The following is a 12,780-nucleotide window of genomic DNA, read 5'->3' as shown; positions in this document are numbered from 1 at the left end:
CATGTTTGCGGAGCGTAAGGACAGCTCGAGTTTACAGTTTTAAAGCGCTGGCGCTAACATAAACATAACTCAGTACGAGCTTTGTGTATTACACTACTGATTATGCGTACCTTTATTATTTCTTCTCTTGCAGACTAATGCGCTCACTTTTACGTACCAAATCATTGTTCATTTCACGTATGATCAAGCGCTCAAAGATGATCGAAAGTAGCGAGCCATCGCCTGAAACAACGTGAAGAAATTGTTGGAATATTAGAATGCAAATTCCTAAAAACTAAACCAAGCTAAAGTCAGCCTATTAAAGCTTTTATCCTTTTAGATCTATTTGCTGTATACCACTCACCGGACGATGTGTACATTGAAGGCAGTCAATTAAAAAAATTGTTTTGCAGCAGTTTTCGCCGAATGTCATCAATGAAACCAGTGAGTGCATTATTACGTAGAAAATGTCCGTTTTCATTCCACAGTTTCGTCGAAGCCCACTGAAAGGGGCAGCTTAACCATGCGTCTTTGGGCAAGGTGCAAAGACTGCTTACAGAATTGTGCAAGAAACAAATATCTCGCATATCTCCCTGCATTGCGTTCATCTCGCAGGCACGTTCTCGCGAAACACTACACCACCAACCGTTGCCTCTGACAAGAATGAAGCCTCCTATAACGCGCTCGCGTCACGTGACCATGAAGTTTTCATCAACTTAAAAAAAAACACCCCCGAGACGTGCAAAAAATAAAAAAAGACAAATGGTATTCCTGTTGCTTTGCCGCCGCAGCAGGAAAAGCGCTCGCATGGCCAGATCACCTTCAATCTTTCGACTAAGGTAAGGTACATATTCCTATACCTAGAGGAAGCCAACCGGCAATGAATAAAGCCAAGAAAAGCATAGGGGAAGTTAATGGTAGCTGTAACGGAAATGTGTAGATACGTTAAAGCAGAATGAAAGTGTACGAAATGACTACTTGCCACGGGTGGAAGAAGAACCGAAGCCTACCGCATCACGATAGCGATGCTCTACCACTTTAGCCTTCGCGATGGCTTGTCCTTTCGGCAACTTTCTCGTATATTTGTGTATGCCTACTATAGGCCTGGTTCTAGTAGCGTTAGCCAGCGCCACACGTGGCCAAGTTTGTCTTTTCCTCCACTTTCGATTCTTTATTGCTTATTATTTGTACATTCAATTTCAACCACCGTTAACTTCCCCTATGGTTTCCTTGGCTTCAAATTGCCTGTTTGCTTCGTGTGATTGCGACTAGCGAAAAATCGTGCCTCAGTTATCGCCTTCTCGTTCATTGCTAAACATGAAACTATAGGATTTCGAGACGTAGCTATGCTGACAAATTATTGGCAATGATTTCATTTGTATCAAAAGCCATTGTCGAGAACGTACGGCCTTAAGTGGCGTGATTGTCGTGGCTTGTATTCGCACAGTCATGGTAACATTTCTATAAAGGTTACTGCGTTTAGCAAGCTTATTTCGTGATTATCTGTTCTTGTGTTGACAAATTTCGAAAACACATGTAAAGCCTGATGAATCAGTGCTTAGTTTTCGTGCACCAAGTTCTCTATTAGCCATTCAGGTGCAAAGTAGCCGAAGTTACCAATCAAAGGGCTGGATATTTAAACATGTTAGCGAAAGAAAACACACACGGAGAGAAAAAGAAAAGCAGGAAACAACAAAACGGCAAAACAATGTCAAAACAAGTCTATAAGCTGAAAAGAAAGTAGAGAAACGGAAAGAAAAGTAAAGTGCTCACACGTATATGCAAGGAGCTCAAGTTCAAATGGTGCTCCATTAGTGAACCTACGAGTGGTTATTCAATCGTGCTCAAAGGTTAAATGGGTACAAAACCACAAAAGGCATGTACTAATTGCTACTAATTGTACTAGTATACTAATTTCTCATGCACTCTCTACTCTCCGATAAACAATTATTCGTTTTTTGCTATTTCAAGTAAACATCAATTCTAATTTCGTCGCAATGGAAGCACTCAGTTATGTTGCGTGTGGTCGGAAAGTTTGTAAATGCACTTAAAGTAAAGCAAAGTGTTTTACTTCCTGAGTAAGCGCACTGATAATGACAGTATTCGTTTATGGAGTAAGCGGTCGTCGCGCACATGTATTATGCTGCACTTTGCTTTGCTTGCCCCTCATTATACAGTAAGTTCACAGTCACTTAAGCAGCCCTGCAAGTTATATGAAAAACATCATCATTGCACATAATAATCTAACTCAGTTGGCCACTGAAAGTTCACTCTATTTACAGATGACGGTGCTGTACTTGACCGCTTTGATTGTTACCGCAGCAGCCGTGATTCCAGCAGCTTCACGGGATGAAGGATTTCTTGGACGTCGTGAGTCGTTACAGATTTTCCAAAATACACACACGGTATTCATCAAAAAGGAGAAAGAGGTTCACATGAAAATGGAGGTTTGAAGTTATTAGCAGTAGTCAAATAAGGAACGTCGCTGAAGCCAACGCTTCGACCAGCGGACCTGTATTCAGCCTGATGAAGACAAGGCCGCTTGTCTAAACGTTGGCTTCAGCAACATTCCATGTTCTACCACTGTTAATCGCATACATTATCGAGCTAAGCAGCTTCGCTGGTCATGCACCTTTACCGAATAGGATGGCCCATGCATTTTTTTATTTGTCTATTATAACTGCATTTTGTTGTCATTAAAGCTATCTTTCCTGCCACACTGCTGCTTATTCTTGGCCGATATCACCACCTCCCATCGCATCTGCGCATGTGGCACGTACATACGAAGAGTGACTGGACAATTTTTATGCGAAGCATATTACGAGAGCTCAACCCAGCTCCTCAGGCGCGGCGGTGTCGCCTTCAATACCACGTGACACCGTGACGTCACGACAGAGGAGAAACCGGGCTCCAACTCGCGCCGTCGCTCGCGGCGGTATATACGCAGCTACGCTTGCCTCTGCTAGACACTCACGAGGTGAGATGCCTCCTGGAGACAGAGCTGCTCGTTGGAATGAGAAGCGAAGGTTGCGGCGTGCTACAGAGACTGATTTTCTTGATGGCTTTGGCTCAACTCTTGCAAGATGGGCTGGGTGGGAATCGAACCAGGGTCTCCGGAGTGTGAGACGGAGACGCTACCACTGAGCCACGAGTACGATGCTTCAAAGCGGTACAAAAGCGCCTCTAGTGAATGCGGTGTTGCCTTAGAAACGAGCTGTTCTCGTGCGTCACTTGCTCAGGCGCACATTTCGTTGCCGCGCCGAACGCTGCGTTGCTCGACGCTCACCGCGTCCAATGCGGGGCGCATTGTCGCTGCGCCGTAGCCCATTATCTTACACCCCTTGGCAGGTCGACGGGAACGCTGTCGCGTTCCACTCTTGAAGGCGAAGCAGAGTAACGCATGAGTTGTTTCTTCGTCTAGCCGAACCAAATATAGCCAAGCAACAGCAGTTCACCAGGCTAAACAGTAGTTCAACAACTAAAATAAAGGCTAGTATGCTTCGCATCCTGGGCTTAACCTTAGCTAAGCCGCAGCCATTTTTTTTATGTAATAACTAACGCACACTGTTTCATAACCTCCTTATATAGTCCGAATATAAGCATCTCGTATTTCAAAAAATAACTGGTCATTCTGTTGCAATTGTATTAATTAAATAACAATTATAACGTCGGCACTACTGTGTAATTTATTTCATTGTTGCCCTATGTCTGAAGCATAGCCTCCTTCAATTCAAATCCGGCGACAAAATCTCGCTTTACTTCCCTCTTTGGTTTTGGCCCTAAGCTCTTTGACATTAAGTTTTGGAACACTCAACATGCCTCCGAATTGACAGCATAAATATTACCCTTATACTTTGGAGCTTCTGATGCCTGCTAATTTCTCGACGAATTCTGTCTAGATCAATTGTCACGGCTAGCGTTAGTGCTTTAAAATGTTGCTTTTGATTTCATGCGTCGCTCCATGTAACTTTCGTGTCAGTGTTTGGACATTGGGGCACTCAATACTTTTTTCCAACATTTGCCTTTAATTACGCTTCATGAATTTTTCTAGATGAAATCAGGCGTGTTCTCTGCGACACCAAAGTCTGCCATGAGAGAGGTAGGTCAAGCAAGTCTGCGTTTGTACCCTCCCATTTCATTTCGAAGCATGTGAACTAGTAAACGAAGGCAAAAAAAAAGGATGATAATTTTGTGTTTGTGTGTGTGTGTGTCATGAAGGCGTAGTTGCTATATTTCAATGCTTGCTGGAGTCTGCACGTAGACCTAGCACCGTCCAAGCTTCATCTGCCAGTCTAGCAGCAATATGCCTCCAGCTGCAGCAGCAGTTATTCCGCTGCCCACGATAACGAAATAAATAGCATTTATAGGTTTATTGACTCGCTTGAATGTGTTCGAAGTCATCATCGGTCTGTGTCGCAGCACATGTAGTACGTATAGATTCTGATCGGTATATACGGAGTGTATATAACTTTTTTTTTATTCTTGACAAATAAAAAGATCGTTTGTGGCTGATTGTATTACTTGAGAAAAAAGAAACTCAGCAGGTTGGCTGTTAAAATAGTTGGTGGTAAACCACAATTGCCTTCTGCTGAGAAAAAACACGGCCAGAAGGCAAGCGCCTCTTGTATTGGGTGCCATATTTTTTAACACAAAAAGTAATCATGGACGTAGTAGCAGATGTGGAAACAGAAAAAGTAAACAGAAAAAGAAAGACACAGCACACATACAAGCGCGCAAGTGTTACAAGTCACTTAACCGAGCACTTTTAAACAAATTTCTTATTACGTCTCTTGTGTCTGCGTCAGCACAAATCATCCTGGATTCCATCAACCAAAGCGCGGATCCATGCGAGGATTTCTACGGCTATGTTTGCGCGCGGTGGGCTGACGCACATCCTATACCCGAGGGACTCCAGAACTACGACGTGTTCCATGTTATTGAAGAAAGTGTGCAGAGGGACATCAAAGGTACCCAAACTTCAATTATAATGTTTTGTGGTGAATGTGTGCACGAACATGCAGCACTCGCGATAGTGAACACTCTGCGGGAACGCCTGCTTCCAGAAATAATATTTTCAAAGATTGGTGGTGAGGTAGACAGGTGGAAAATGGCTCACAAGGTGCACCATGAAATTGCTGGGAATAATTCGTTCAAATGAAGAACTTGTGCTTGAGTGAGAACGATACGAATAATCAAATGGAATGACGGCAACCAGAGGTGGCCGTGTTGAATAACGCAGTGAAGAGTAAGTTTCCATACAAAGTAGATGACATGTTGCTCTTCGAGAGTTTACCAAATACTAAAATCTAGTAGGACCTACTCGTTTCGGGAATACGTTTCTGGTGCAGTTGAACTTTTCGAAAACCACAGCTATTGCAAACGCAACACCCGCACGCAATGAATTTCCAGCAAGCAAAACACATTTCTCAGACAAAACAAAGGGGAAGACTCGCGCACCTATGTTCCTTGCGCTTCGTTTAAGCACTGGTTTTCCAAAATCTGAACTATGCTAGATCAGTAGTTCCCACTAACTACCTTATTGAATTGTATAATATGAAACTCGATTGATAACGGCATAGACAGAAAGCTTTGTTATGCACTAGAGATGAAACCACTATGAAAATTGCAAGCAATTCTGTGAAGCGTGCAATTTGGTTGCTAAATTCTTTATTCATGCTACCAGAGCAATATAAGCGAGACGGAAACATGCAGTGCACGGTGTCTGCCTCTTCCCTTCGCTTTCAGTTTCTAAGGCACTGGTAATATGAAACACAACAAAAAATAATACATTTACAAAAATTTCCAATAAAATATTTCTTTTGTTTTGTTCTTGTTGTCAGTTCCATAGCATATGATATTGTTGCCACTCAGTAGAGTCACTCAGTAGATACCACTCAGTAGAGTCGTATCTTGCCAAATGTTTTATCAAACGAAAGGAGCGTCAATAAAATTAGTTGTTGACCTAATTGCAACTAAATTGAACGCAAGAAGAAGATGTCAAATATTAATGCATTTAGCGTGAAGAACGCGATCACAGAGAGGGGAGGGTATAATGACAGGACGAAAAACAGGAAAGAGCTCGCCCAGTCTTTATGTCCTCCTCTCGCTATTATCGTCTTTTTGGCGCTAAATTCATGATTATTCGACACGTACCAACTATTCCAATAGCAAGTACTCCTAGAAAGAGTAGGGCATCATGGAGAGCTCTTCCGGTAATTTTAGAATGTTGGACCATTCGCACGCAATTGATCGCTAGACTTAAATTCTTGTTCTCCGACGGTAGGAAATAAAAGAGCAGCGATAAGGTGAACCAGGCCCTGACCATTATGTACTTTTGACAAATGCGAATGTTTTTTTACTGCTAAGTTGACGTTAAAGCAAAGTTTGTACACTTTAACTCTGTGAAGGTGCAGACGTATAATTTCTCGAACACGATTTTGCAAAACGACGCAGCCGGTGTGCAATGCGTTTCTTCTTTTTCCTATATTGGAAAGATGGGCCGAAGTAATTATCGTAACGTAGCCGTGATGATTTTGGTCATCTCACGCGGTGCAGAATTGCTGGAGACGATGAAGAACGTCACGCACGCCCGGAACCTGACTGAAAAACTCGGCGTTGCTTACCACACCTGCATGAGGGACGGTAAGTATCTCAAAATAAGGCCATAGTATTGGTTCTAAAGAGGCGACGAGCACGCGAACGAGTTCCACCTGCTGCGTGACTCAGAATTAGGCGAAATAAAGGGACAAAACAAACAGCATATACTGCCTGTTTCTTCAGAAAATCGTGATCTATGATGCACGATTCCACATTAAGCTGCCGAAGAGACATAAAGACAATTTTTTTAATGGAAGGGAATGCTGGGGATGTCAACAAGAGACACGTCCGCTTTGCTGTCATAAGCAGGTTAAGGGCTCGCCAGAAAGCACAAGTGCTTTTAGGACAATACGGCCTGCGTCAAGTACGCTGCAACGCTGTAAATATTGGCGAATGGGTCATGAAAACTACTAGCACCTGTTAGGTCAGCGCCATAAGATTTTCTATGCAGTACGCGGTCACTGCTGCAGTGTCTAAAGAAAGCTTATCAAAGCCCTCCACGCATATATATTGATATATCCGAAGAAAAAAACAACGCAAACAAGAAAGTGGGGGTGGTGTCCAATGCCCACGTTTGTGTGGATATCAAAACAAAACAGGACATCGGCGACAATTTTTTTGAAGATATGGTCATAAACTGAACCTAATCGCGCTCTGTTAAATACCCTCTGTTGCCACCCTTATACCAAGTCGCTCAAACACTTTGAATGAGGCTTTCGGGCATCTTCCCACTGAAGATTATAAGCCAACTATCAAAATATAACGACGATTAGCATTTCGACGCTTTCACTGGAAGCATAGCGTGCAAAGGACGATCCACAACGACTAGACATGACAAGCGCTAAAGCATAACTATGTTATTCCAACCAGCCCAAGCCACTACTCTTTTGGACGCTTCCAACCTGGATCCAGTCGATCTGTCCCATCGAACCATGACATAATATACTGATCTTCTGGAAGCGTCGAATTGCTCGATAAGCTTTCTGCTTGCGGTGCACACGTCTGCTTGCAAAGCTCCCAGCTTGCGTTCTGTGTCTTTGCAGCATCTGAAATGAGCAAGGAAAAAGGAAGCAGGATCCTCAGGAAGCTTTTAGATGAAGAGGGTCTAGGGTTGTGGCCTTTGGTCGGCAACGCAACGCAGAGCCCGTTCAAGGACTTCGCGGACGTTCTTCGGACGACCAGTTTGACGTCACTTTTCTCGGTGCACGTGGTAAAGGATAATGCCAACGCGTCAGCCAAAATAGTCCAGGTACTTGTATCTTTTTCTCACTTGAAATGCCATCACGTAGAGCGGGTGAGAATTCCGTTTTGTACGTATAAGAAACCCACCTAAAGCGTTCATTTCTGATGATCCTTAGCTGTTTTTTAGCACCCCGACAAATATGGATTTTGAAGTTTTCTGCCGAGAAGACGAAATGGTTTTGTGGTTTTGCTTGAATACCGTTGATAGATTTGTAAATCTTAGATGCCTTGTTTCATTGTCTGATGATTATCACACTCGCAAATCCATGCCATATCGATGCCGCACCAGAGGTGTGGGAAGGAAGGCACGCTCCACATACATGTTTTACTGCGGGGCTACATGACAGAGACTCTAATCTTTGCTTATCGCAGCTTTTATGCATAATATGGAGCCTCTATTGGCACCTGCACCGTTCACGTAGGAGAAGCCCACACACTAGCCATATTGCGGCTTTTTGTGAAATTTCAACGGAATTCCACCTGAATTTCAACTGAGTTTAGACTGAATAAGGCAGCGAGTCAGGGCTCGTTCTGTTTCGAATTGCAGTTACAACAATCGACTGCCCCGCTGGATGGGGCTGAACACGTGAGGAATCCCAGTGACATATTGCGCTGGGGTTCAAAACGTATCATGCAGTTGGCATCAATGTTCCGGCCAGACGCCACCGACGGGGATCTGCAGTCTTTCGCGCGAAGCGTCTTGAAATTCAAGAGGGGATTAGAGAATGTAAGTGCGTCTTCCATACTGAAGCTAACTTTTTCTTGCAGTTAACCGTGTAATGATCTACGTGTCATTTGCACAACGCTTAGTTCGATATGTCACCTATCTCATTTATTTATTTACAGGGAAACTTAACGCATAGCCTATAATAGCGTTCTTGAAACTCTGGAATGTGCTTTTCCTGTAAGTGGTCCAGCAATCCGAGACATTTCCAGTGCTTCAAGGGGAAAACAAACATAGGAAAGAGACAATAGTACTGCAGGGTTGCGATTCTGAAAATTGCTAAACTCCGTCGTACTGTCAAATTTGCCATCTTTCTAACTCCGATTGGATCACAGGACTGGTACGGCCTGTTTTATTGGCTCAAAATGCCGTCAGCACAAAATCTGACAATATGGTGTAATTTGGCAATATGCAGGAGAGTATCCTGAGACAAGATAAACGCTGTCGGACTCAAATGCTCTAGAACCTGATCGTATGCGCTATGCCTCGGTGTGTTTGAGCAGGCCGCTTGACTTTCTTAGGTTATATTTTTCTACGCAGTAAAAGTAGTTCAATATAGCCTCCTTCCTGCTTTCTGTCTTTCTTTCTTCCTCTTTCTTTTATCGCCGTTTCAATGTTTCTCCTGAAGCGCTGGAAATGTCTCAGAATTCCAAGTTTCAACTAGCTCAACTTCTTACTTTAAGTATAGTTCAGCAAATCAAGTAATAATTGTTCGCTCACACTAAATCAAAAATAAAACAAATAAAATATTGTTGTCTTCTTGGTGGGCCAAGTGCGCTCTCTATTGCGCGAGATCGAGTAAGCAAGTGGCTCATTTTTTTTCTTTTCTTCTTCAAATGTGACCATGTCTGGGCATCACATGGTTAAGCGCGCTCACCAAGTATGCCCTAACGATGCCATCATTCGAAAGTGACACAACCTGACATTTCTAGCTTGCTACTTGAGAAACTTGGAAATTTGTCGTGTATGTGTGGCCTGGTCAAGGTAATATATTAGCCATAGTTATTGGTACAGAGAATAGTTGATGGTGGTGAGAATAACTGATTGAAAGACTACCCTACCATAAAAGTGCGTGGCTCGATCAGAGTGGACATGCGGGCTTGTTGGTATACCTGTCTGTCCATTGCGCCTTCCTTTGTCCCTGTATTTCTCCGCGCTGAACCACCTTTAGTCAGGTTCGATCAGGTTCTAACAACGTACGTTGGAGCTGTAAGAATGGCGGTCTTTCGCACGGAGATATACCACGAGCATGCAACTTCTCAATAGGTCCTCGTTCGTAAGCCTGAGAGCTCTTCGTATGACAGCGTAGAATGTCTCCTCTGGCCACGTGTATTCGCCGTACGAACGCAGTGCCGCGTGTGTGTGCTTATTTTACTATTGTGTTCCGTCTTTCACGCTGTTTTAAACTCCGAGAATATGAAGTCTGACGCAATGTGGAACTTTGCGGTAGTCGTTAATTTACATTGTGGCGTAACCTTGCGAGAAATTTGGCACTAATTTGATGTAGACCATCGCGTGGTCAAAAGACGACAAAAAAGTGGTCGTCGAATGCATTTGGAATGACGCGAGATGGAATAGAATACAATAGGAGTTTATTTACAGCATAAGTGCATCGATGTACATAATATGACACGAAAATCTAGATTTTAGCGTCGACACGGTGACATACCACACGCTGACACATCGTCAACTCTCTGTTAAGGCTAAGATTCTTCTCTCTTCTTTTTTTTGCTAGAAGCACGAGGAGACTGCTAATTTCTCCATGTGCATTGATGTTCTGCCTTTAGCTACTAATCCTTGTGTTTAAGCCCAAAAAAGAGTTTTTCATGTTGGTAACATACCTTTGGTACTAAAGAGACACTAAAGAGAAAAATTATTTCTTCTGTATCAGTAAATTACCCTTCTACAATTTCAAAAACACTACTCTTAGCCTGCTAACACTCTTGGTAACCCGGAAAGGCGTAATCCCAAAATACGGGTGGCGACACCTCTTTGAAATTCCAGCACCAGCTTGCATTGGCGTCACGGATTTTGACAACGTCTTCGAGGGCCTACTTAATTATTTAGCGTTAAAGACCGTCTACATTGTGTTTTAAAGGAGTAAAAAAATCGAACAAGGCAAGTTTCAGGAAGCTGAACTAATTCGTCCTGAACACACTTGGGCGAAGCGTCTGCAATGCTCAAGTAGTTACGGGGATTAACTGACACCTTCCTCGAGCATTGCTGTTAGCATGAAGCACGTCTTCATATGATGAAAATTCATTTGGGGACCCATACAAGACTCACTGTTTCTTAATGAAGCGTCATTCGACGGTAAAGCCTTTTGCATTCGCCACTTGCAGCCCAGGATGAAGTGAACTTTGACACAAAGAGGGAGGAGGCGTACTCGGTGAAACAGTCTTATCTTCACCAACTGGCCCAACAGTCAACAATTCAGACTTATCTTACTTTTCCTTTAATCTAGTCAACCTTTCTCGCTGTCTTATTTATTTCACCAATTATTTCGGGCTAAGCCAACTGATTCGTGGCCAATCTGCACTGGTGGGAATCAGTTATACATACAAACCAACCAACCAACCAACCTACCAATAATCAAGCATCTCAGTCTTTACGATTGGGACTTGTGCAGGCTACCTTACGGATTTAGCTATACAGTCCACCAGCAGTTAATAAGCTGGACGTACTCCTACCAATTTAAATTGCGAGCTGTATTTATGCAGTCTTTTGAAGCGACGCTGGCGTAGCCACATTTGCACAATCAATCCGCCAGCCAGTTGTGTGGCCTAAAGATCAAATACACTGTCGCCTTCGCATGCAACTCAAGCTAGTTGCTTGTGACGCAGTGTCTTTCTTTATTTCTTTCTTCTTTTTTTTGCACTTCCCTCCTCGTTCTTCTTGCAGCTTGTGCAGCCACTTGAAGAGAGAAGAAATGTTACACAGAACATCACCAAGGGAGCCATCAAAGGCGCGGAGTCTCGCCTTCCTGGGGTAAAGTGTGAAAACATTTTACGTCTACTTTTTTTCTGTGTTTGTGCGTGTTCGTACTACGTGTATGTTCCTCACGAATTTTAAGCATCCTATTTCTATGATGGAAGAGCAAGTCGATTTTGTTTCTCCTCCACCTCAAAGCTTCCTCTTCTAGAACTGCTGAACCAAGAGATGCGGCCGGCCAACGTCACACTGCGCGACACCGACAAGATCGCGGTCGTCGCTCTGAACTACATCGTCCGCACCCTCGAGTTCGTCAAACGCTTTGAACCGTGAGCATCCGAAGGCCATTTTCCTCGCACTGTGCCATTGTGACGTCAGAAGCAAGGAAGTCTATTGCAATCGCACTTGGGAAGCCCACCGGATTAACAATTGTCGCCTTCCGCTACGAAGTTCTTTTTTTTTCATATTTTGTCACACGCACTTCTTGAAAGAGCCTGCATAATTTCGCACTGAAACACCGAACACTGCCTAAGTATCCTTACTGCAAGAAATATATACCTGAAAGCGCATCGTTCCTTTAGTAAATGGAATAATTTTGTAGAAGCGCCCGGCTATTCGCCTACATTAACAATATTCGCCACTAGTTTCTGTTATTTATTTTTCTCCTTAAAACGCGCGGGCTTTATACGAAGTGTCATTTCTTCCAACAAGAAAAAAAAACTGTTGTTTTTCAGTTAGCATCGTCATTGTTCGTTTTTGTTAGTCCCACGGTAGCGCAGTCTCCTCATACAAAGCTCTGAGGACAGTAGCATCTAATTTTGTTCCACCTGCGCAGAGTGTACATAACATTTGTGTTGTAAAAGCGTGAGTTCGTTCTGTGATGTAAAGACAGAAATGCAGCGTTATCCGTATCGCAGTTGTTGTCGTTGTTTCTCGGCAACGCTTCCTTTTAAATATCATATGACAAGCGCTGTTCCGAGCAATCGAACCTTTTCTCTTTCTTTCTTTTCTTCTCCAGTGTGGTCTTCTACAATTTCATCGGCGTCGTAAAGGCGCTAGAAATCAGCAAACGCGTCTGGATTCCGCACGGCGAACCGCTTGACGTTCCTCGGCCCACAAATAAATCGCGCAGCACCGGCGACGGTGGCGACCAGGCTTCCAGCGCCTGCATTACGATGTTGCGAGAGGCCACGAAGGAGCTCACTGGCCGTCTCTACATGGAACACAAGTTTCCGTTCGAGGCAAAGGCGGAGGTGAGGATCCCTAGCCCTAAGAACGATATCAACCATCTGTGTTACTACGCTTCA

At 43.6% G+C, this 12,780-nt stretch overlaps 1 protein-coding gene across 2 annotated transcripts in view; it reads left to right on the top strand.

Moving 5' to 3' along the window:
- The first annotated feature begins 718 nt into the window (after positions 1-718).
- Positions 719-12,780, top strand: part of LOC135906540 (neprilysin-1-like) — a 30,916-nt gene continuing 18,854 nt past the window's right edge. For both annotated transcript variants that reach the window (XM_065437990.2, XM_065437989.2), the window contains exons 1-10: positions 719-818; positions 2,262-2,349; positions 4,031-4,078; positions 4,785-4,946; positions 6,535-6,621; positions 7,620-7,825; positions 8,366-8,545; positions 11,444-11,530; positions 11,672-11,802; positions 12,492-12,726. In XM_065437990.2, coding sequence (XP_065294062.1) covers positions 2,262-2,349; positions 4,031-4,078; positions 4,785-4,946; positions 6,535-6,621; positions 7,620-7,825; positions 8,366-8,545; positions 11,444-11,530; positions 11,672-11,802; positions 12,492-12,726 — 1,224 coding nt within the window. In that variant the 5' untranslated portion in view covers positions 719-818. The remainder of the gene's footprint in view (positions 819-2,261; positions 2,350-4,030; positions 4,079-4,784; positions 4,947-6,534; positions 6,622-7,619; positions 7,826-8,365; positions 8,546-11,443; positions 11,531-11,671; positions 11,803-12,491; positions 12,727-12,780) is intronic.

This window comes from Dermacentor albipictus, chromosome 9 (genome assembly GCF_038994185.2).
Source record: "Dermacentor albipictus isolate Rhodes 1998 colony chromosome 9, USDA_Dalb.pri_finalv2, whole genome shotgun sequence".
In the NCBI taxonomy this organism is placed as follows: Eukaryota; Metazoa; Arthropoda; class Arachnida; order Ixodida; family Ixodidae; genus Dermacentor; species Dermacentor albipictus.
The sequence above is the reverse complement of the archived record's forward strand: the minus strand, read 5'-3'. Positions and strand labels throughout refer to the sequence as shown.